Below are 27,040 nucleotides of genomic sequence, written 5' to 3' on the forward strand. Positions count from 1 at the left end.
TGTGTCACCATCTGTTCTAACTCTGACCCATAGTATATAAGCTATACCAAAATGTTTTCTTTAACCGGGTAATATCCCATCTAAATGAACTGAAAGTCCTATTTACACAATCCTCAAAAAGAGCAACCACTCCACTACTTTCTCTCACAAGCGCAAACCTATTAGATAAAGAAATACTTTTTTTAGGAATACTCAACAGTAGCATAAATAGGCTGGAGTACATATGAATGGAAAATAATAAAAGGTCTCCAATCTCACCAATAATGAAAGACATGAAAAAAAGTCTTTGCATTTTTTACATTACCAGCAAATGTTTTTTACATTACTTGGCAAATATTTGAAGTATCAGCATCAACAAAGTGAAGGTAATGTTCACATTTTTTGTGGCCTTATAAATGGATAAAACCATTCTAAATTGCAATCTGGGAAGCTATTCAAATTTCAACACAGACATGACTTCCTGCTAGGAATTTACCCTAAAGAAATGTTAGGTAAATACAAATATATGTAATCACAAGGATAAAGGACATTCCTAACAGCATTGCTTAAAATAAAATAAATAAATGCTTAAAAACAAAATATGTATGTAAATTTGTTGAAAATGTTTTAAGTGCTAAAAATTATTTTACCAACCTAGTTAACATGAAAAGACATCCAAGATATGTCTGTGAATCACTTTTCATTGCTGTACACACATGTACAAGGTCTGACAAGATCACAAACTTGCCACTCACACTTATGTTGACCACACTGTACAAACAGCCCAGTAAAGGTTTCATAACCTTGATATATCAGTGTCTCATAGTTGTGTTGGTAGGAACATGTAGCAGTGTCTTGCTATATACTGTTCGATGTTGCTGTTGTGTATTTTTGTATGCCATCATGAGAATGTTAGAGCTTGAATTAGAGCAATGAACAAACATTCATAAATTTCTTACTAAACTTAGAAAGAGTATAAGTGAAATCAGGGACACATTAGTCCAAATTTATGGGGATAATGCCATGAAGAAAATGGCAACACACAAATGGATTAAACTTTTTTTCTGAGTGGAGAGAAAGTGTCACTGGTAAAGAGAGGTCAGAGCAGCCAGTAACGAACACACCTGACCAAGACATTGCAAAAATGTATTGAATTGTGCATTGAAATGGTCGGCTGACTGTGAGAAACATAGCAGACCAAGTATATATTGATTGATAGAGAAGCAGTTGGGAAAATCTTAACTTAAAGTCGTGGCATGAGAAAGGTGTGTACAAAAATGGTCGCAAAGGAGCTCAATAATAAACAAAAAGCAAAAAGCTCACAAGGCACTGCCTGTGAGGGAATTTAAGCCAGTAAACAACTAACTGTATTGGAACACCCTTCCTACTCACTTCAACTGACCCCTAATGACTTTTTTCTTTACCCAAAGTTAAAGGAACATTGAAAAGGAGACATTTTGATGACATTCAGGACACCAGGGGTAAAACAACAACAGTTCTGACAGCCATTCCAGAAAAAGAGTTCCAAAACTTCTTTGAAGGGTAGACTAGGCCTGGCATCAGAGCATAGGTTCCCAAGGAGAGCACTTCGAAGGTGACCATCATTCAGCAATGAGGTGTGTAGCACTTTTTCTAGGATGACTTCATGAACTTAACTGTACAGTATAATTCCACAGCTGGAAAAGTTTGTACATTCACAGACATGGAAAAAAAACTTTCAGGGAACTCTGTATGTTAATATTGACTATAAGGTTTTACTAAAAAAACAAACACATTAAAGGAACATTTACTCCATCACTGACAATGATAATTATTATTTATTCTGTCAGTGTATGGAAGAAAACACTAAAAATGACATATACTGATTTTCAGATTATATCAACACTTGATTCTAAATTTAGGAACCAGCCACAGACCAAAATATATAAATTCAATAGATTCCCAGTAACAATTTGTACAAAGAAAAGCATTCAAGTAAAAACCCGTTTTTAGTAAATGTAACTATATTAAGCAATATAAAGTAATGCTACATTTTAGCCCACAACACACCTTCACCCCATTTCCTGTTAACAAATCTTCTCCAAGGAAACCATTTATATATTAAAGGGACATCACACCTACACCCGCACACACATAACCAGTAATGAGGAAAAAAATCCACTATATATATATACTAATGTTATGATGTTTTTACTAGGAGCTAGAAAATTTTTTGATAATTCGTTTTAATGTAAATAACTACTGCCAAGAAGAATGGCTCAACAAAATTATTTTCTGTAAAGGGACAGACTAAATATTTTCATCTCTGCAGGCCATTTTTTCATCTCAACTACCTAACTCGGCCACTATAGAGCAAGTCAGCTGTAGACAACAGGAGTGCAGCTACGTTACCATAGAACTTTACAAAAAACAGGTGACAAATCACATTTGACCTGTGGGTAACAGTTTGCAAACCTCTGATCTTGAGAAAAAGTTCATTTCCAGACAGCATGGTACTTCACTCTTCTGGATAAAAATACTACATACATTTGACAGTTCTCTGACAGTTCATGAGAACATTACTGAGGTTTTTCAAAGATTATGACAACAAATGTCAAAAGCATTTTGAATTTCTTTTTTCAGAACAGAATGGCCTCAGTTAGTCTGTATGATATCGAACTCTTGGGCAATGTCAAGTATCAACTCGACTCAACAATGAGATGTCCATATATGTGATCAAACATTCTGTGACAATGTTTGTAGGTGAGATTTTAACATTTAACTTGGTAGACTGGATCAAGTTTGGGTGGGTGTCATCCAATCACGTAACGTCCTGAATGGAACAAAAAAGTTAACCATTCCCTGAGTAAGAAAGAATTATTCTCACCTAACACTGACACCCTTTAAACTAAAACTGGCTTTTTCCTACCTTCAGACTTGATAAATGGGAAATTCACAAATAACCTCAGATTTCATATTTTCTAGGAATTCTCTGAACTCTTGTTTCATATGTAAACCCTTAGAACAAACCCACCATATCAAACTGAAGCTACTGATCATGTATCAGTCATCATTCTACGCAATAATAATACTCAGTGAGGGCAAAGGCCACATGTCCCAGCTCTTACCCTGGGCTGCAGGCAGCATATGGTAAAAATTCAAATAAAGAATGTATGTAACAACTGGAAGGAAATACGTAACAAAATACTGCTAGTTTTCTCTACATGGTAGGATTATGGTGATTTCTTTATGCTTTTATTTTCTGTTTATTACAGTTTACTTTGATAATCAGAAACAAAGTATATTTGTATATTTTTTAAAATGCTTAACCTCTGTCAGTAATAAACTAAATAATTTACTTATCATTTAAACACCCCTTAATTTCTTAGGATGTAGTTTCTCCTGGAATGGTAACCCAAATGTAGAATAAAATGATACAATTCTATCACATAATCAAAGCACTATGACATCAAAAATGTTCAGAAGTACAAAACTGTACATTAACATACACAAAATAATCTTATCATAAACCTATATGTAAAAATTACTTTAATTCAAAATAATCTTGGAATAGACTGGTTCTTGTCTTAGGTGATACAGCTTCAAGTCTGTTTCAGTAATACTGCAATTAACTTAGCTCATTAGAAGAATACTGAAGCTTTTTAAAGCTGGAGGAGGTTCCACTAGGGAAGCATAGCAGCTCATATTCCTTGACAAAGGACCACTGTGGTCCTCCTCTTTCCAGGAAGGTATCCTCATTTCAAGACCTCTAGAGCAGTGGTTCTCAACCTTCCTAATGCGGCGGCCCTTTAATACAGTTCCTGTGGGTCATGACCCACAGGTTGAGAACCACTGCTCTAGAGAAAGGAAGCAAGTATCACATCACATACCATGACAAATCATTGCATCAATCAATGGGGAAAGAGATGGTCCATCCAGAACAACATCTCTTATCCTTTTAATCAGTAAAATGTTCTAATTTTCCCAAGAGGGTATCACTATGATCCTATTTATGCTTAGCTTTTTCCTAAAGAAAAAAAAAAAAAAAACAATTCTCCCAAGTTTCCCAAAATGACAGAAACATAATAAAATGATAGACTTACCTGTCTAAATTAATCTCCTCCAACCTGAACTCATTTGTCTTAACCTTTAAATATAACCACTTCTTTAAAAAGAACCAATATATTTTACATGCCTCAAACACTGAAGATGATTAACCAATGTCATGAAAAATAACATTCTAGTCTTCTAATATAGATCTAATAAATTCATAGTCTGAGAAGAATGACATGTCTTGTCTCCTGGTAAGTCAATCCAGAATCACAATGCAGCAAAAAATAGATGGGGAATATGTTTACCAGGTAATTTAATAAGAGAAATTTTCTCACAGAACAGTTACAAGACTATGCCACTGAAATGAGAATACTCAATTTCTAGATCTCTGACAATAACGTCTTACTTAACAGGTCCCATCATATTAAAGCAACTGCATGACTGTAACACTGTTCTCTCTAAATAAAAGACAAAAGCATTGCTGTAAAAACAAAAACAACGTTCCCACCACACTCTATGTTGGAACTTCTCTTTGGAAAGCAGTGTGACATGTTACATTTTTTCAATAGCAATTTTAACTCCTTTAAATAGAATACTGAACATCCAGGATAACTTATAAAAAGTTATAAGAATTTCTCACAGTGGAAAATGAGCATGAAATGAAGAAGCAAACTATGTTATGTCTGAAGCTTTTCTTATTGGAAGCAACAATGTACACAGATCAAGTCTTCTACAATATATAAATAAATCTGTAACTACACTTAGAATATCAACTAATCTACTTATTGAATATTTAATGGCCAATGCTAAGCCAGAGAAAAAGTAAAAATAACAATATCGACAAAGCAGATTTATACTTTTACATAACTAGCTAAATACAATCATGAATACAAATCTTTTTCAAAACACAAATTATCTATCACCCCTTCAGTCTGAAAATCAACTTAGAGACCAACTTTTTAAAAAAAGAACAAACCAAGATAGGAAATATCTAAGTGTATTTACTCTTACATCATGTAAGTTACCCATATTTCAAATTTTAACATCTCTGAAATATTAACAAGTACAAAGTATTTTTTGCAGGAAGAGCCTATTCTCATTCTGGAGTAGCTCCACTCAAGCCGGTCTCTAGCTTACTGTCAGAATTATCATAGAATCAAGTATGTTTATGTCATTCTCCTGCTTACATGAGTCTGTGGGGTAAAACTCAAACTCATTAAGTTTGGCAAAGTTCTTCGCCAATTGTCAGCCTCACTTTCTAACTTCCGCCTCTAGCTCCCTTGCAAACACACTTACCTAATCACTTCCTCCAAACAGATCCAGCTCTTTCAGACTTCAGGCTGTTTCCCTTTTGTACCTTCTTTCAGAGTCCCAGTTCAGACTTAATTTGCTTTGTCTTTCCTGATTCTTCCAGGTGGCATTAAATTAACTACTATTTTGTTCACTCCCAATAAATTATCCAAAATTCCATCACAGTGTTTGCTAAATTATATTAACCCAGATGTACAAGACCTTCTTCGCCCTCAAACTAGAACAGTGAAAAACAAAATTTAGTTTTTAGTGTCCAGCACCTAGCACACAGCTGCACACTGAGGCAGGATCTCAATAAATAGTCATTATAACCACTGGGTACCCAATAAATGTTCATAGAATAAAATTAGAATTTTGGATGCCTTACAATTAGAGCTACAAAAATATCCTTCCCTTTAGAAGGATTAAAATAAGGATTTTGTTTAGTGGTTGTTGTCTGTTTATTTTAAAATCCAGGATATTTTAAAACTATCCCTTGAGTCAGTCTGCATTTATGTATCTATTTTAAGATTAGTAACGTATTTATCAAAGAAGCTTTTAAAATTTTTTTGAATGATTTGAAGAGCTACGACCAAAATTCAAAAAATATATAAGAAAACAGCCTTAAATAGGTCAAAAAGACACACAAAAGTCACAAAAAATGACAAATTAAACTATAGAAAAATCATCATATTAATAGTCACTAAAAAGGATAAAACAAAGAAAATCTTATACTACAATAGGGAATATCTAGCTAAGATGGCAGAAACATATATTGAGATACTTAATTTCACTCCTTTTTTTTTTAATCCCAGCTTTATTACTTACTAGTTGTGTGATGTTGGGTTAATAATTTAAATAATCTATGCCTCAGTTTTCTTGGGAAATAGTTATATGTACTTAGTACATATATATTACATGTGTACACATGTACATTTAAATACATATAACAATTGTAGGTACTTATGAGTTATTTATCTCTCTAAAAAATACAGATACAGATAGCTAGATATATCTTAGAATGATACTTTTTGTTTTTTTTGTTAAGAGACAGGGTCTTCCTCTGTCTCCAAGGCTGGACTGCAGCAGCACTATCACAGTTCCCTGTAGCCTCAAACTCCTGGCCCCAAGCAATCCTCCCACCTTGGCCTCCCAAAGGGCTGGTATTACAGATGTGAACCGCTGCGCCTGGCCAGAATGACTGTAAGTTTTAGGTAGTATTATTTAGTCTTTTGACACAATGAGACTTTCTTCTGTCTCTAATCACAAAGATGAATTCACATATAATCAGTGATACCTTTTGACTCACTTGATGAGGACTAGGAATTGGTCTTGGGGAAAAATCTTCATCTTCAATACCAGAATCATAATCACTTATTGGTGTTTTTCCAGGAGTTGACTTTTGGGAAGCCCCTTCATAATATTGGGTGGCTTTCATCCAATCAATCATTTGAAAGCTTTAAAAGAGAAAGACTGACTTCCCTGGAGAGGGAATTCTGCCAGAAAACTCACATAATTTCATTCTAATCCTTCACTCTACTTTAGTACTATTTACCTCTAAGGTAAATGACTTTAATAATCTTTGTTTCTTTTATTATAAAATTAACAGTACAGCTTAATGGAAAAGGATATGACTGTGAATCCAGGGTACCCAAGTCAAGTTTATACTATCTCTTACTAATAGTGAGACTTCAAAGTAAGTCATTTAACTTCTCTGTCCCTCAGTTTTTTCACACGTACGGAATAAGAAGTTACAGGTAGTACCTATGCTGTAGGGTTGTAATAAATAAATATGAAAAAAAAATTTTTAAGTGCCAGGTTTATAATTAAGATCTCAGTATATGTTATTCATATTTTTATTAAGGTACATGCAAGAGATATCTTCCAGAAGCATAACTAAAAACAACTAAAAAGAGAATGGAAGACTAGCATGAAAGAAAAATTAAGGAGCTTACCTTCCTTTGAAACCATACTGTACTAAGCATATATATGTATATATATAAGTTTAATTATTAGAGAAGAAAAAATTCATCTGACAAATACCACATAATAATCCTTCTGTTCCTCATAAGATACAGTACCTTACTCTCCTACAAGTTTTTAACCTTGTTCTTTCCCTTTCCAGGTCAATCAAGGACAACTACACTATCATCAGTTTCTCCACCTAATATTTATTTCTTGTTAGCATGTTTACAATTACTCAAACACACACACAATAACCATTTGTCAGATACCTGCCGCTTTTTTAACATCTATATTCAGGAGATTAGGCATACAGAAACTTTCCACCTTTATCATCTCCAAAGTAGATGCCTTCATGCCAGGGAGTATATGAGTAAATCCATTGGATAACTACAGAAGAAATGTTAGAGGTTCCATTTATATTTAGAATCATCTCTAGGGGAAAGTAATGCATTAAGTTTTATTAGTATTTAACCTACAGATTAATATTGGTGCCCTTATTTGGGTTATCAGGGCATCATGTAAGATATCTTACATATATGTGAGATAAACTGAAGAAACGGGAAGAGGGTCTCTTTTTTTTTTTTCTTTTTAAAACAACAGTCAAAAGGGAGGAGGTTCTATACAGAGGGGATGACAGTGCCATTCTTCATTCATTTGATTTCTTTGTACTGCAATACATCCACAGTTTGTGCCTGATTAAACAGATTTACATTATCACATGTAGTTTTATCTAAACTATCCCTCACAAAATGGATCAGTGGCTTAAAAATATTATTGCAAAGAAACCTGAAATTGAAAAGCCTGAAGATAATACTGAAAATATAAGTACAAACAAGAAAGTACCTAAGCTATGCCTCCCATGTACACTCCTCATCATTCCTTCTGCAAGAGAAAAAAAAAAAAATGACAAGCAAATCGCTATGACAGCAATACATGTCACTTAGCATTTCAGTTTGAAAAATACCTCTTTACCCTTAAGGGTAAAGAGGATGCTCCACAAATGAACCTCCCAATATGGAGAGGGCATATTGAGAGGTAATGTGACTTACATATCTGCCAACTTTAAAGGGTTGAAAAATAATTGTAACATGTATCATTTTTGTATACCACTAACAAAAGGGTGCCAATTAACACCATGAATTATAAGATGATGAATCCACATACCAGAAATACTAAAGCATTTTTAAAGGCACATCTTAAAATGGATAAACTATGATAAATATTGCCTACATATAATAGAAATATTGGGTGAAACTTTTACTATTAGGCATGTCTACAACATAAACAGTCCATTACTGCTCTATAGTATCAAAAACATTTGCTAAAATCCTAACCTTTTCATGAAGGTTTGGTCATAATGTATCAAGAAAAACAGTCAAACAGTAGCAAAAAGGGGAGAGGCTTGCAGAGGCTGTGATCCTCTAATCCTAAAAGAGATCCAAAGATCAACTCAAATATTAAATGTGAGGTTAAACAGAGATAAAATTGTAGTTCATAAGAAAGTAAGAACCAAGAATAAAATAAAACAAGGTTCTAAGACTGAGAATTAAAGTCAACTAGTCATTGAAGATAATGGTTCCACTCAGTTAAAATAAGGTTAGCAGCATCAAGTTAGTAAGTGTATTTATTCACATAAACACTAGCTGGTCAAAAAAATATCAACATTTAAATCTAGCTTAATTTAAGCTAATTAGCTTTCTTGCGCCAAAAATTTAAATCAAACCTATAAGTAAACATCGGTACCTAGTAAGTGTTGCTTTCTAAACAGAAAAGCTGTCATAGATGTGGAAAGGGGAGACATTGATCAAAGGGCACAAAGTTACAGTTATACTAGAGGAATGACCTATTATACTGCATGGTGACAACAGTTAATAATAATATAATTTCAAAACTGCTAAAACAATAGATTTTTAACAGTCTATCTCCAAAAAATTAAGTAGGTAAGGTGATAGATGTTAATTAGTTTAACTTAATCTTTCCACAATGTATATACATAGATCAAAACATCACACTGCACGCCAGTGGTTATCAACCTTCCTAATGCCACAACCCTTTATTACAGTTCCAGATGTTGTAGTGATCTCCAACCATAAAATGATTTTCATTGCTACTTCATAACTGTAATTTTGTTACTGTTATGAATAGTAATGTAAATATCTGATGTGCAGGAGACCTCCCAAAGTGGTCACGACCCAGAGGTTGAGAACCGCTGCCATACACGGTAAGTATACACATTATTTGTCAATTAAAAACAAAAAGCCTAAAAAGAAATCTTGAAGTTCACTCTTTAACCACTGCAACTAATTTTTAAAACATGACCACAAAATGTATTAGAATAGATTCTTCAGATATAATTCTGAATCTTCCTTATTTTCAATTCTTCTACAACGAGGACCATGAACTAGATCAGTTCAGGCTGTGGCTAAACTTATGTCAATTAAGAGCAAAGATCACATGGATAAAAAAAGGAGTTCACATTTCACAGAAAAAGTATGAATTATTACAAATAAATATTCACAAGCCTCCTGCAACAGGGCATGGTGAGTCTGGGGAGATAAGACTCCAGGCATCTCTGGCTGGAGGGATCTGCCTACAATCATCGCTTTGAAGATACAGGGAGTCCGCAAGGGACTTCTGGACCCCAACAGGAGGACAAAAACAGTGGAAAACTAGCAAGTGGTTGCGTGTGTCCGATCAACCTAATCCCGCCGGCAGCCGTATGTACAAGCAGCAGTGAGACTGCAAACCAGAAAGGCCTTACCTGTGAACTGTTTCGGTGTTTTTGTACTTGGCACTCAGTTTAACTGCCTTTGGGGAGAGCTTGAGCAGGAGTACGGAGAACGTTGGGCATTGTCTAGGGCCCCAGACTGAGCCACTGAGCCGGTTGGAGCTAACAGTGCTCGGCTGTAGGCCGCAGGAGCCATTATGAGAGAACTGCCCCGGCAAGCTCTGCCCTCAGGTTCGCAGAGCAAGGATTCGGCAGGAGCTAGTAACCTAGTGACTGAGCAGGCTAAAGGTGGGCACTGAGCTGCCTTACACCCTTAACCATCAGGGGCATTGTGAGACAGGTTTTGGCACACTGGAGCCTCCGGCTGTTGCCCTGGGTAGAGTGCTGTGGCATCACAGCTCATAGTAACCTCAAACTCCTGGGCTTGGCACCACCCGGACCTCCATAAGAGATGCACCATGACCCGCGACCCACGACCCGCGCCTGCTGGGCCTCTGCATGCCCTGACCAGGAACTGCGGGAGCCGCAAAACTCTGCATCCTCCCTCCTGTACCCTCCCTGCCTCCACACCACCCGCTTGTCTGGCTAGGAACTCTGGTAGCCGCGTGCCCTCTGGAGCCCTCCCTCCCTCTGCGCAGAGCCCTTCTCCTGGCCAGAGACTGCTGGAGCCTTGGGCTCTCTGTGCAAGTGACTGGGCACCAGGCACTCCCAGAACCTTGCGCACCACCTCCAGCCCTGTTGCTGGATCCCAGTGTGTCACACTCTGCAGCTGCTTCCACAACCAGAACTCCCTGGCTGGGGCAGCCCCAGAGGAACTACACAGGGCCACTCCCTACAAAGATCCAACAACAATAAAGTGATCCCGCTGTGGACTAATCTTGGAGAAACACCTTCCCAACTCTAAGGATGGCCAGAGGCAACGGGGCAAAACAATCATGAGGTGAAATCAACAGAAAAACTCTGGCAATATGAATAGTCAGAGTAGAGCAACTCCCCAAAGGATCAATGGGGCAGACACAGCACAAAGTCCCATGTACAAACAAATAGCTGAGATGTCCGAAATCGAATTTAGAATCTGGATAGCAAATAAGATCCAATTAGAATTCCAAGCAGTAACATAAAAGATATCTCAAGAATTCAACGCATTCAAAGACCAAATAACCAAAGATTCTGACACACTGAGACAAGAAGTTGCATCCCTCAAAGATCTGAGAAACACAGTAGAATCCCTCAGTAACAGAATGGAGCAAGCAGAAGAAAGGATTTCTGACATTGAAGACAAAGCTTTTGAACACTCAGAAACTCTCAAAGAGGAAGAGAAATGGAGGGCAAAAACAGATCACTCTCTCAGAGAGCTCTGGGATAATTCAAAGAAAACCAATATTCCTCCTACAGGGATCCTCAAAAGCGATGAAGTGCCTTCACAAGGCACAGAGTCTCTTCTCCATGAGATTATGAAGAAGAACTTTCCAGACATGCCAAAAGATTCTGAAATTCAGATAGCAGTTTCAGAACTCCAGCACAACTCAACCCAAAGACATCCCCCACACACATCATAATCAATTTCACTAAAGTTAATATGAAGGAGAAAATTCTGAAAGCAGCCAGACGAAAGAAAACCATCACCTACAAGGGGAAGAATATTAGAATAACTGCAGATCTCTCTGCTGAAACCTTTCAAGCTAGAAGACGATGGTCATCGCCCTTTAATCTCCTAAAACAAGATTAACTTTCAACCCAGGATCCTGTACCCAGCTAAACTGACTTTCATGTATGACGGAGAAATTAAATACTTTAATGACATTCACATGTTGAAGAAATTTGCCATAACTAAACCAGCTCTCCAGGATATTCTCAGACCTATCCTCCGTAAATACCAGCGTAATCCTGGTAAAAGTAAAACCACAAAAGTAAACCCACCCAGAAAATTTTGATCAAATTCCAACTTCCACAGTCGCCAAAAGATTAAAAATGTCCACCGCACTCTGGAAAGGCTTATCAATATTCCCAATTAACGTGAATGGTTTAAACTGTCCTCTAAAGAGGCACAGGTTGGCTGACTGGATACAAAAACTCAAGCCAGATATCTGCTGCATACAAGAATCGCATCTTACATTAAAAGACAATTTAGATTCAAACTGAAGGGATGGTCATCTATACTCCAGGCAAATGGAAAGCAGAAATAAGCAGGCATTGCAATCCTATTTGCAGACGCAATAGGCTTTAAACCAACCGAAATAGGGAAGGATAAGGATGGACACTTCATATTTGTTAAAGGTAATACTCAATATGATGAGACTTCAATTATTAATATTTACGCACCCAACAAGAATGCACCTCAATTTATAAGAGAAACTCAAACAGACATGAGCAACTTGATTTCCTCTAGTTCCATAGTAGTTGGAGATTTTAACAACCCTTTAGCAGTGCTGGATAGATCCTCCAAAAAGAAACTAAGCAAAGAAATTTTAGATTTAAAATTAACTATTCAACATCTGGACTTAACAAACATCTACAGAACATTTCATCCCAAAAAATCTGAATACACATTTTTCTCATCAGCCCATGGAACATACTCCAAAATCGACCACATCCTAGGCCACAAATCTAACCTCAGAAAATTAAAAAAAAAAAGAAAGAAAGAAATTATTCCTTGCATCTTCTCAGACCATCATGGAATAAAAGTTGAACTCAATAACAGGAACCTGCATACCCATACAAAAACATGGAAGCTAAACAACCTTATTCTGAAGGATAGATGGGTTATAGACGAGATTAAGAAGAAAATCACCAAATTTTTGGAAAACAACAATCAAGACACACATTATCAGAACCTCTGGGATACTATAAAAGCAGCCCTAAGAGGAAAATTTATAGCAGTGCAAAAAGCCTTCCTCAAGAAAACGGAAAGAGTGGAAGTTAATAACTTAATGGGACATCTCCAGCAACTGGAGAAGGAAGAACACTCCAACCCCAAACCCAGCAGAAGAAAAGAAATAACCAAAATCAGAGCAGAATTGAATGAAATTGAAAACAAAAGAATTATACAACTGATCAATAAAACCAAAAATTGGCTTTTTGAAAAAAATCAATAAAATAGATAAACCTTTGGCCAACCTAACCAGGAAAGAGTAAAATCTCTAATTTCATCAATCAGAAATGGTAACGATGAAATAACTACAGACCCCTCAGAAATTCAAAAAATCCTTAACGAATACTACAAGAAACTCTACTCTCAGAAATATGAAAATCTAAAAGAAATCGACCAATACCTGGAAGTACGCCACCTACGAGCCAAGTCAGAATGAAGTAAAAATGTTGAATAGGCCTATATCAGGTTCTGAAATAGCATCAACTATAAAAAATCTCCCTAAAAAAAAAAAGCCCAGGACCAGATGGCTTTACGTCAGAATTCTACCAAACCTTTAAGAAGAACTAGTACCTATACTACTAAACCTCTTCCAAAATATAGAAAAAGAAGGAACACTACCCAACACATTCTATGAAGCAAACATCACCTTGATCCCCAAACCAGGGAAAGACCCAACAAGAAAATTATAGACCAATATAACTAATGAATATTGATGCTAAAATACTCAATAAGATCCTAACAAACAGAATCCAACAACACATCAAAAAAATTATACACCATGACCAAGTGGGATTTATCCCAGGGTCTCAAGGCTGCTTCAATATACATAAATCTATAAATGTAATTCAGCACATAAACAAACTAAAAAATAAGGACCATATGACTATTTCAATTGATGCAGAAAAAGCTTTTGATAATATCCAGCATCCCTTCATGATCAGAACACTTAAGAAAATTGGTATAGAAGGGACATTTCTTAAACTAATAGAGGCCATCTACAGCAAACCCACAGCCAATATCGTATTGAATGGAGTTACATTGAAATCATTTCCACTCAGATCAGGAACCAGGCAAGGTTGCCCATTGTCTCCATTGCTCTTTAACATTGTAATGGAAGTTTTTGCCGTTGCGATTAGGGAAGAAAAGGCGATCAAGGGTATCCACATAGGGTCAGAAGAGATCAAACTTTCACACTTCGCAGATCGTATATCTGGAAAACACTAGGGATTCTACAACAAAACTTTTAGAAGTGATCAAGGAATACAGCAATGTCCTAGGCTACAAAATCAACACCCATAAATCTGTAGCCTTTATATATACCAACAATAAACAAGCCGAAAAAAGTGTCAAGGACTCTATTCCTTTCACAATAGTGCTAAAGAAGATGAAATATTTGGGAATATACCTAACAAAGGATGTGAAAGATCTCTACAAAGAGAACTATGAAACTTTAAGAAAAGAAATAGCTGGAGATGTTAACAAATGGAAAAACATACCATGCTCATGGCTGGGAAGAATCAATGTTTTTAAAATGTCTATACTACCCAAAGCAATATATAATTTTAATGCAATTCCTATTAAAGCTCCATTGTCATATTTTAGAGATCTGGAAAAAATAATACTTCGTTTTATATGGAATCAGAAAAAACCTCAAATAGCCAAAACATTACTCAGCAATAAAAACAAAGCAGGAGGAATCAGGCTACCAGACATGAGACTGTACTATAAATCCATAGTGATCAAAACAGAATGGTACTGGCACAAAAATAGAGAAGTAGATGTCTGGAACAGATTAGAGAACCAAGAGATGAATCCAGCTACCTACCATTATTTGATCTTTGACAAGCCAATTAAAAATATTAGTGGGGAAAAGATTCCCTATTTAACAAATAGTGCTGGGTGAACTGGCTGGCAACCTGTAGAAGATTGAAACTGGGCCCACACCTTTCACCATTAACTAAGATAGACTCTCACTGGATAAAAGATTTAAACTTAAGACATGAAACTATAAAAATACTACTAGAGAGTGCAGGGATAACTCTTGAAGGAAACAGCCTGGGTGAATATTTTATGAGGAAGACTCCCCAGACAATTGAAGCAGTATCAAAAATACACTACTGGGACCTGATCAAACTAAAAAGCTTCTGCACAGCCAAGAACATAGTAAGTAAAGGAAGCAGACAGGCCTCAGAATGGGAGAAAATATTTGCAGGTTATACCTCCAATAAAGGTTTAATAACTAGAATCCACAGAGAACTCAAACGTATTAGCAAGAAAAGAATACGTGATCCCATCTCAGGGTGGGCAAGGGACTAGAAGAGAAACTTCTCTAAAGAAAATAGACACATGATCCACAAACACATGAAAAAAAGCTCATCATCCTTAATCATCAGAAAAATGCAAATCAAAACTACTTTGACATATCACCTAACCCCAGTAAGAGTAGCCCACATAACAAAATCCCAAAACCAGAGATGTTGGCGTGGATGTGGAGTAAAGGGCACACTTCTACACTGCTGGCGGGAATGCACACTGCTGGTGGGAATACGTTCCTTCTAGAAGGATGTTTGGAGAATACTTAGAGACCTAAAAATAGACCTGCCATTCGATCCTTTAATTTCTTTACTAGGTTTATACCCAGAAGACCAAAAATCACAATATAACAAAGACATCTGTACCAGAATGTTTATTGCAGCCCAATTCATAATTGCTAAATCATGGAAGAAGCCCAAGTGCCCATCAACCACAAATGGACTAGCAAATTGTGGTACATGTATACCATGGAATATTATGCAGCCTTAAAGAAAGATGGAGACTTTACCTCTTTCACGTTTACATGGATGGAGCTGGAACATATCCTTCTTAGCAAAGTATCTCAAGAATGGAAGAAAAAGTATCCAATGTAATGAGCCCTACTATGAAGCTAAATTATAGCTTTCACATGAAGGCTATAACACAACTATAGCACAAGACTATGGGGAAAGGGCCAAGGAAGGGGAAGGGAGGGGGGAGGTTAGAATGGAGGGAGGGTAATGGGTGGGGCCACACCTACAGTGCATCTTAGAATGGGTACAGGCAAAACTTACTAAATGCAGAATACAAATGTCTACATACAATAACTAAGAAAATGCCATGAAGGCTATGTTGAACAGTTTGATGAGAATATTTCAGATTGTATGTGAAACCAGCACATTGTACCCCTTGATTGCACTAATGTACACTGCTATGATTTAACAATAAAAAAAATTCACCAAGTATTTCTTATATAAAAGAAGGAACTAAAGAAGGCGAAGGTAGCAACCAACATTGATAAGATTATCTTCCCATTCTATGAAAAAAATTGACATGCTTACTATGTGGACAAGCCAGAGAACACTATCTCTGGGTTACATGCTACACTGTATTCAGAAAAGCATCTCGGCAGCCATTCAGAATGATAGCCACATGTTTAATATAGCTTCTCTTAAGTGTTACTTCCTGATTAGAAATTGGAAAATGAGGTAGAGTTAAAAACTGAAAAGAAGTTGTTATAAGACCACTACAAAAGGGAGGGAGTATACCATGTAGTATTTCAGCGGGGATACTTTCAACTTAGACTGTAACTATTTCATATTATCACCTAATAGAGAAAATATTCTCCATGGTATAGCAAATTATGCCCAAATTAAGAAAGATTATCAGCACTCAAAAGAAAATAGACACCTTGACAAAATAAATTTTCCTAAATAAGGAAACTGTTAGGCATAGTGAACACTACTTTTTTCTATGTAGTCATTGAATTCCAACAGAAGCACAGCAGGCTAATTATTCCCAAAAACTCTTCCATTTTTCTGATACTAGACAACATAAGAACCATACATAATACATTTAAGTTTTCTTAGTAAAGCATCACAAGAATGGAGAAGCATGAATCCTATGTACTCAATCTTGATATGAGGACAATTAATGACAATTAAGGTTATGGGGGGGAAGCAGAAAGAGGGATGGAGGGAGGGGGGTGGGGCCTTAGTGTGTGTCACACTTTATGGGGGCAAGACATGATTGCAAGAGGGACTTTACCTAACAATTGTAATCAGTGTAACTGGCTTATTGTACCCTCAATGAATCCCCAACAATATAAAAAAATAAAATAAAATAAAATAAAATGTCCATTATTTTTCAAAAAAAAAAAAAACAAAATTAAAACAAAATTTTGGTCTTAAAATATCTCAAAATAAAGTTTTGAAACATTTTATAAATAACTGGAATGTTTGTTCCCCATTTGAAATCACTTAATTTCTATGCAAACTTTTCAGTACCTTTTTCCTAAAATGATAAAGAATGTTCAGTATTCATGAGAAATCTCCAGAAAAGCTTCATAAATATCATGGCAAGCCCATATCTACATGATTTCTTATGGCTAATAGGCACATGACCTCTGTCTCTACAAAAGCAAGGCACCAACTGATGGAAAACTTCCAACTACATGAAACATAGTCCAAATCTTTCATCCCATTCTCCCATTCCTCTTTCAAAGAAATGTGTAACTAAAACCTGTAGTTCATTTCATAACTCTGAACTTTAATACTATTAATAAAAATTATTTTAAAAAGTAGTATCAGGCTCAGCGCCCTTAGCTCAGTGAGAAGGGTACCGGCCACATACACCGAGGCTGGCAGGTTCGAATTGCAACCAAAAAATAGCCAGGCGTTGTGGGGGCGGGCGGGGGGGGGGCACCTGTAGTCCCAGCTACTTGGGAGACTGAGGCAAGAGAATCACTTAAGCCTAAGAGTTGGAGGTTGCTATGAGCTGTGACGCTATGGCACTCTACCAAGGACGATATAGTGAAACTCTGTCTTAAAAAAAAAAAAAAAGAAAAAGTAGTATCAATAAAGTAATCAAGTTTTCCTTACTATATATCAACTATGTAAAGAAGGGCAGGTTCACTCTCTTTAACTAATATCCTATCAACCACTTGAACTAATTTAGCCCTACCCTAGTGAAGTTATAATTTATCACAGGAGGGGAAAAGCAAAAGTAGAGGCAAAGCCAGGTGCAGTCCCTCTTGTAGTCTCAACTACTAGGGAGGCTGAGGAAGGACTGCTTGAGGCCAGGAGTAAAGATCAGCCTGGACAACATAAGGAGAACTTGCCTCTAAAAAAGTTTTTTTTAATTAGACAGGTATAGTGGCTGGTGCCTATAGTCCCAGTTACTCAGGAAACTGAGGTGGGAGGTTCACTTGAGCCCAGGAGTTTAAGACCAGCCTGGGTGACAGAACAAGACCTTGTCTCCAAAAAAAAAAAAAAAAGCAGAGTTACTATTCCAAATTAAGATTCTCAGACAAGAGGGAGGTTAACAAGAGCAAGAAATAAAACTAGATACAGATACAGTACTCAGGTCTGATCCCTGATTGACTTTCCCATCTGACGGGAAGAGAACACCATTAACACCAGTTCAGATGCCCTGGGCAGAGAAAACTGGTCAAGACTCCACCACCGTCTGATATAAACATTCAGTCCTGGGCAAACCCAGGACACTTCCCCTAATTTTAAAACTGAAAGTGGCAGACACCCAGACAGTTGGTCATCCTAGCTTGAGAACTGGTAAAGGGAATGCAAACATTTATTAAACCCCTACATATCAATCTTTGTGTGATGAAACAAGATTACTGGGTGAAATAATCTCTAATTTCCACGAACCTTAAATTTTAAAATCTCCCCGTGAAACCCAGTGACACTGGCCTATTTTCTTCTCAGTATCTTACATGCCTCTTGGAAGCATCAGACTTTGGTAATCACCCTGCCTTCAGCCTCCTCTCTTCTGAAACACCGCATTCTCCTGGATTCACTCCTACCTCCCTGGCTGCTCCTCCACAGTCTCTGGATGGCTCACCTTCTTCTGCCTGAACAGATAAATGTTAGTGTCTCAGGGCTTGGCCCTCTGCTGTCTTATCTATAATCATCTCTCCATGTGATCCATCCAGCTCCAGCTCCATGACCTTTTAGACACCATTTATACCCAGGCAACTCTCAAATTCTTCTCTCTCTCCACCCCAATGGTCTCCTCACAGCTGTAGGCTTATAAACCCAACTTCTTACTCAATATTTCACCTGAACCTCTCAAAAGGATCACAAACCTCAGACAGGGGAAACAGAACTCTTGATTCCACTTATCTTCCTTACGCTCTTCCCCTACCTCACCCTACTCACCTTCCCTATCTCAGGAAATAGCACCACTATCCATTATAATTACTGAAGCCAAAACCAAGAAGTCTTCTTTGACTCCTCTTTCCCTCATTTGGAACCTCCAAGCTGTAAGTAAATCTCATCAGCTTTATTCCTTATGTATATTCCAATTCCATCCTCTTCTCTCTAAATCTAATCGAACTGCTCTAATCCAAGCCATCATCTCTTACCCTATAACTGCTTCCTTACTGCTATTCTTGCCCCTATCCCTCCACAATATCTTCCCCCACAGAACAGCCAAGAGTGACTGTAAACACCAAGAGTAAAATGTCTGTTCCTGATCCCCAGTACACAGAAGAGGTTCTGCCTCCTATTTGGCATTTGGTGCGCTACTGTGTGAAATGGTCATCTCTCCTGCTCTTTTACAGCTGAGCTTTCTCTCACATGCAGAACAGAATCCAAACTCCTTACATTTCCCAAAATTATCAGGTATTCCTCGTTTCACATTTTTGCTCACTAAGCTCTTCCAAAATTCTTCAAACTCCCCAAACTCATTTCCACCCTAAAGATTTTGCTGTTTCTTTTCCCTCTACCTGAACACTTCTCCCTTTATGCCTGGCTCCTTCACATCCTTAAAGTCTTAGAGCAATGTCACCTCCTCAGAGAAGCCTTCCCTGACCAACCTACCCAAAGTAACTTGCCCATCCTCTGCTACCTCAAGTTTTCTTTTCTTTGTGGTATTTAATACTAGCTGGATTATCTCTTTAACTGTTTACATATTGATTGTATCCTCTCCACTAAAATGTAAGCTCCCTTAGAACAGCAACTTCATCTTTCTTGTTCAATGACCTATCCCTAGAACCTAGTACAATTCCTTGCACACAGTATTTATTGAAAGAATAATTTAAATACTATGCTAAGTAACAATTTTTTAATAAAAAAAAACAGGAAGTAAAATTTTGGTATAAAAAGCAATTTGATATTCTTTTTATGTTAATTATACCCATTCTTAAAACAAGCAACCTTACGTAATAAATTGCTCTTTTTAGAATACCATTTTGCCAGTATAAAATACGAAAATCTTTATAGTATTAATAATAATTAATATGATGTTGCCATGTTAAAAATTACATGGATGATCATATTCTTCATATTTTCACACAAAATTTGTGGGAACTACTTAAGCTATAAGTCATGAAAATACTAGAGACTTTTAACGCTTCATGATCTTCTCAGAGTACACATACACACATTATCCAGTCAGAAAAATCATCTTTTTGTTCATAACATACATAAATATTCACAACATGAGATTATCATGAGATTATCAACTCACTATTTATTGCTTGGCCTCAGATTAATTTACCAGCTTCATTCAAGCCAAGAAGTGATTGAATTCCAATTATTAATCAAGTTCATTTCACAAAAGTCATTATTAAAGTTGAGATTCACCCCTCAACCCCCAATGTCTATTATGAAAGAACATGTCCAGTTGAGGTTGCCATAGTACTCCGTGTCCATCTAATTCAGAACTACAGCAGAAAACATTTGTTGTAATTATGTCAGTTATTACCACTATTATTATGACATCACTAAACACTAAACACTATGGCAATGCTTCAGCTAAGAACAGATGTAAAGCGCAAAGCAATGAACAAATGAAAATTTTTTAGCTCAAATGTTTCCTATAACATTTTCATTGTAGCACACTTTAAAAGTATAATACTCTACCTCAAAATGTTTTAAGGGTTGACCGTTTTTAAAATATTATTTATAAAATGGAACAGACTCAGTATAACTGGGAATTAGTAAGTACTCAAAATATCACTTTATCATTCTAGATTTCAAAAGCCTAAGGGAAATATATCCACCCTTCACCCAACTTGGAAACTAATAGACATTTTGAATAATGTAATCTCAAATGCACTCAACCAAAGCCATAAAATACATACCACTACTTGTCCTATTTAGAATTAGCCTACTATCCACACCTGCCAATACAAAAGAGAGGGGAGATTTTATTTGACTTTTGTATGGAAATATGAGGAAATATTTATTTTATTTTTGGCTTATAACGCAATTATACAGGAAAGCTGAAAAACTATAGGTAAATCCAAACATTAAATCCCCAAGCAAAGGCCAAAGGTCCAATAGTTTTCAAACAACACTTAACTATTATTTTTTTTACCATCATTTCCTTAAGAAGAAAGTTCTAATTTTTTAGAAAGCTGGTTCTATGCCGTCTTTGGTTTTCCCTTTAATCTAGACACATATTTGTATAAAAAAACCAACCAACCAGTTTCAGGACACTGACATATTGAGATAAACTCATTTTAATACTAGAAATGAATTACTTATCCCTGCCCTCAAATTGGCCCTCAGGGACCAAAAGATTGCTGATAAATTCAATCAGAACACTGGTTTCCTTTGTTTCAGACAAGTCATAAAACTGCCCAAAGAAATATTGGACAATATTCCAAAGATACAAAATTTCTTCGAATTCTCAGATGGGAAAAAGATCCCTACATGAATCAACACAGAGGTCAAAATCTTGACCTCCACAATCTGTTCATTTGCTAAAGAAACCACACCTTTGCCTACCGTATAACATTTAAAAACTTCACATTATTTAAAATAACTGTAGACATTTATATATGTTCAAGAAAACAATAAAGAAACACAATTATTACATATTCTTGGCATATAAGTGAAATTATTTTATTGGAAAAGCACCCTGATTTGCCAATGGTTTTATCATAGTCAAAGCTGAGATAAAATACTTGCTTCTGTAAAGATACACTGTCCAACTCCCTTAAACTTGGTTTGAGGATATAAATTATCTGCTTCCACTATATTCTGTACCATCGCAAATATCCAGAGGCTGTGATATAATACATCAAAGTCCTTCAGTCACTTAACTTTAAACAATAATTTGTTTTCTTCTTCATAGAAAACAAGAAAAAATGGATACATCACTTCCAGTCGCTTCCAGTTATACATGCCTCCAAACAAGCTACTACTATCACAAGTAAATTTTAAGAGGTTTGGATTACTAAGACATTACAGATGGCTACTGACATGTACAGATAAATTGAAACCACTTCCTGCAGCCCCTAAGGATACTGAAATATCACTTAAGTTACTTAGATGGTGAGATTTGCCAACATTCTGGTAAGCTCAGAAACCACTTAACTATTGCCTCCTTCATAGGAAAAGAGTACACAATTTAGAAAAAAAAAATTTTCTACTTTTTTGATTAAATTCTTCTCTACATTAAATTCAATTATTTCTAAAAGTGATGCAGGGCTAAACTTCAGTACATGATTTCAAACCAACTCTGGATTTTAAAAAATGTATATGTGTCTGTTTTTAAAAACCAAATCACAAATACCTAAACCATCATGCAATTGAATTATTTGAACTTGCAACAGCAATCTGGGTTAATGCCAGATTTTTTTTAATAGCAGAAAATACTACCATCAAAAGACCCCTTCCAAATGTTGCTTCTGCCTTTTTGTTTTGTAAATGATAGCTTTGAAAACGTACACAAGAATGTGTAAGTTAACTACACAAGTCCAGCACACTTTGTGGAGCAAGGTTACAAGGTTACAGGAGCCCATGGTAGGGAAATGTGGGGGTATATGTATATGGCACTTTTTCCGGTTAATAGGCCTATATATCTCTCAGCAACTCAATTAAGATTAAATTGTCACGGACAATCCAAGCCTTATTTTTTACCCCAAATTAGGATAACTACATAACTTCTGATCAATGCATGCATGAAATGGCTGTCCTACACGAACGTCCCCCGGCACACAAGGAACACAGCAAACCCCTAATTTTCCTTGAAGGGGCCAGAGAAAAGCAAACGGATTAACACACCCAAGGCTCAAAGGTCCATTGGCTCCCGCAGGACGTGCCCTCCCCTTACGCTGCAGGGGGCTGCGGGGCGGCGACCAGGTTCCACTGAGGGGCTGAAGTTCCCTCCGGGCTCAATTACAGTGACCCCATCACCAGCAGCTTCCTACCGCCCCAGAACGCGCCCTAAAGTAGCGGCTGCGGGTGCCGGCACAGCAGACCTAGGCCCGCGCCCCACAGAGGGCGGGCGGGCACTGAACCGCTGTCCCTCTGATCCGCCGCAGCACAGTCGCAGCGACCTTCCTGCCTGCGTGCACGCGAACGGCAGGCATGCCTCGTTATCACGCCAGGCATACACCCTACAAGGGACAAGGAGGAGGAGGACAAGAAGAGGACAACAAAGCCGAAGCCGAGGGGGCCCAGGCGAGCTGAACAGCCGCGGGCATTGGGGCTGCGGCCGGGACGTTGAGCGGCGGCTAAGCCGGTGCAGCGGGATGCGGACGGACGCGCTGGGGTCGCGGCCCGCCAGATGTCAGGCTGCCGGGAGGAAAGGGGGCGCGCGGCGGCGGCGAGGCAGCCAGGGGAAGGCAGGCCTGAGGAGGGAGGGGAGAGGCGGCGGGGTCCCGAGACAGCGCGTTCTGCCGCGACCCCTCCATCCCAGCCCGAGAGCTGTCCCGTTCCTTACCGGCCGGGAAGCTGCGGGCTCCACCGGGGCTGTCCCGGCCGCCGGCCTCCGGGGCCAGGAAGCGCCCCCACATCGCCGACCAGAGGGCTGAGTGGGCCGGGGGCGCCCGACTCCCCAAGTCGGTCCTCCCTTGCCTTCGCCTCGGGCTTCTTCGGCGGCGGAAACTTGGTGTGCGGAGCCTGGGCCTCGGCGGCACCGGCAGGAGGAAAGGCGGGCGGGTGGGCAGGCTGGTTAACGGCTGCTCAGCGACCGGACGAGAGCGCAGGATCTAGATTCGCCGCAAAGGCGGCGGCTGCCATGGCCAAGCCGGCTGGGCTAAGGCCCCAGCCGGGGAAGCGGCGGCTAGGCGGTGACGGCAGCTCGAATCCCGGCTGAGCACAGGCTCTTCAAAAGCTCTAGAGGCGAAGTTGCAGCGGCGGGTTCTCTCCGCCGGCAGAGCCCGAGCCCAGCTGGGGCCGAGGGGCGGGGCTGGGGCTGCCGGGGGCGGGGCCTCAGGCGCTTACTTAAGACGTTCGCGGCGCCGCCAGGCGGGGGTGCGGCTGGGCGGGCGGATAGGCTGCCTTTTTTCTGCTAGTCTTCCCTGGCGGCGAACCGGCAGTCGGGCCCTTGGCTGCCTCTCAACCCCTTTAACCCTGAGAGTGAGAAGAGGGCGGGGCCCAGGGCTGGATCCTGTCCCCCTCCCTTGGGTAATCGCTGACAGCCTCCGAGCATCTCTCTTACTCAGACACTGGAAAGCTCCCGCCGTGGCACCGCTGCCAACCCAGCAGGGACTGAGGGCCTCCGGGTCTCTCTCTTAAAATCATCATCATGCATTACTCAAACAGCGTTTATTGATAACCGTTGGGTATAGGAAAGAGGTTTTCCTTAACTAATATAATGGGGCGGGGGGAGTACAACAGGCACCAAAATACAGGGTGGCAATTAAGTTCGTGTGCAATTTACGCAGGAAAAGATGAAAAAGGTCCGGTGCTAATTAGGACTCAGTAAAGTAGTCGCCCGGCGTCAAAATGGCACCAAAGTACCTAATGGAAGAGTCTTGTTCCTGGCCGCCTAACCTTCTTGTTGTTCCTCCTGGTCAGTGTCCAGCCTTCGCCTGAACCCCTAGTGCAGGAGCAGATACCCTGAGGAAGAACAAAGGCGCAGGATCCTTTTATTTTTAAATCTTACTTCTCATTGGCAATATGATGATCCTTCCAACCTTTAGTTAACAAAACAGTTTGTTTAATAAATAATGGTTTTGCACTGCAGTAGGAGTCAGGCTCTGCCCTAGACAGGTCAGACAGAGGTAAACCAGAAAGCGAGTCCCTGACCTAGATAGGCTTTCAGTCTAGTTAATGCTTTTTCTTCTTCAGGTGGTTTGCTAACAAAGGCCTCGTATTTGTAATTTTTTTCCTTAAAGACATTATAATTGAGAAATACGTACTGCTTAAAAACATTCAGGAGTTAAATTACATTTACGTGTTTATGCTATCACATATCTGTGCTGTAATTTATCTGATTGTAGTTTTACATTAGTCTCCCTCTGATAGAGTTCCAATTATTTCTCCAAATCATGAGATACTAGCTAAGGAGCAACTGTTTGGCTTTTTTTTTTTTCTTTTGTTTTTTAGGAGCAACTGTTTTGATGATAAAAAGTGACAGAAACATGAAAAAAGTGATTAATTCCTTTCTATGATTTAAATATGCATTATCTTAATATGGCACTTGAGTAGGATAGATTTTTTAAAACTTTAAAAAAAATAAATAAAAAGTTGGGCGGCGCCTGTGGCTCAGTCGGTAGGGCGCCGGCCCCATATACCGAGGGTGACGGGTTCAAACCCAGCCCCGGCCAAACTGCAACCAAAAAAAATAGCTGGGCGTTGTGGCGGGCGCCTGTAGTCCCAGCTACTCGGGAGGCTGAGGCAAGAGAATCACTTAAGCCCAGGAGTTGGAGGTTGTTGTGAGCTGTGTGAGGCCACGGCACTCTACCGAGGGCCATAAAGTGAGACTCTGTCTCTACAAAAAAAAAATAATAATAAAAAAAATAAGTTATCAGAAACTGTTTATATCAAAGTATCATTTTTTCATGATTTATAGTTACCATAGTCTCATTTTAGGTTCAGCATTTATAAATACCAAACTTTTTGATACAGTTCTAAGAAATTTATGAAATATTACAGAAATATCTTGGTCCTTTAAAATACACTTATTTCAAAACTGTCAACTTCCACTCAATTCTAAACACTTATTATTTCAAAACTGTCAGTTTTCACCCAATCTTTACAGAAAATCATTTACTCAGATTTTCTATGTGTTGATACCAACGTGAAGAGCATGCCACCACACACACAAAAAGTACATGTGAAGCTGAGGCTGCGTAAAAATATTTACCTGTTACACAGTAAAAATAAGAACATGTTGCTCTTTTGGCAGTTGGCACCAAAGGTAAAATCTTTGTGTTCCTACTAATTAAACTTAGAGGGCTAATGCAATTAAAGTAATTAAAATGCTGAGAATAATATGTAGATAAAGTAATCTGTAACTATCCATTTCTTTTAATCACTGCATGAATTCTGAGTATACACCAAACTGATCAACCCCCAATGTCCAGATACAATGGATGATGTATAATGGGATGATATATCCCATATTCATGATTCTCAGAATGATTAAAATTTATCATAACAAGATCGAGAACCTAAAGACTACGACCTAGCCATTACTAAACCTGATGTTGTAAACTGACATGTTTTTATTTTGTTGTGATAGTACATTAAGACCATAAGGGGAATCTTACAAGCCAAGACAATTATAATTGAACCTCAATAAACCTCAATCTTGTTAATTGTTCTGCTGAGCAGAGATAATACAAGAAAGTAATGAAAATAGTGACTGTGTATTATCATGTGGGTGGATATGTAAATATACATATGAGTTGCTTCGATGAAATTTAGATATTTAATGCTTTGAGAGGAGACATTTAAAAAAATATAAATTAGGTCACAAAGAGGAAAATAGTACTAAAATATATTTAATACCAGACTATATTAAATTCTTCATTGAAAATGTTGCATTTCAGGCCAGGCTCTGTGGTTCACCCCTGTAATCTCAGCACTCTGGGAGGTCAAGGCAGGAGGATCACATGAGGTTAAGAGTTCAAGACCAGCTTGAGCAAAATTGAGACCCCGTCTCTACTAAAAATAGAAAATCATCTATGTTTGTTGGTGTGCATCTGTAGTCCCAGCTACAGTGGAGAAGCTGAGGCAGGATTGCTTTAGCCCAGGAATTTGATGTTGCTGTGAGCTAGCCTAGGTGACAGAGTGAGACTCTGTCATAAGAAAAAAAAAGGTATTATTTTAAATGAAAAACAAATAATTGCGTTCATGATTCTGAAATTTGGATATAAATCTCTGGACTGATTAAGTGGCACTATTTTACATGTATTTTTTGTGATGCAAATGTATTAGATTGTGCAGACATCAACCAGA

The 27,040-nt window shown here is 38.2% G+C and overlaps 1 protein-coding gene across 1 annotated transcript in view; it reads right to left on the reverse strand.

Annotated features, from left to right (window-relative positions):
* Positions 1 to 23,999, reverse strand: part of CEP85L (centrosomal protein 85 like) — a 195,312-nt gene extending 171,313 nt beyond the window's left edge. Inside the window, exon 1 of the mRNA XM_053592057.1 lies at positions 23,574 to 23,999. Coding sequence (XP_053448032.1) covers positions 23,574 to 23,646 — 73 coding nt within the window. The 5' untranslated portion in view covers positions 23,647 to 23,999. The remainder of the gene's footprint in view (positions 1 to 23,573) is intronic.
* Between the last annotated feature and the right edge of the window lie 3,041 nt (positions 24,000 to 27,040).

The sequence above is a fragment of the Nycticebus coucang genome, chromosome 5 (assembly GCF_027406575.1).
Source record: "Nycticebus coucang isolate mNycCou1 chromosome 5, mNycCou1.pri, whole genome shotgun sequence".
Lineage (NCBI taxonomy): Eukaryota > Metazoa > Chordata > Mammalia > Primates > Lorisidae > Nycticebus > Nycticebus coucang.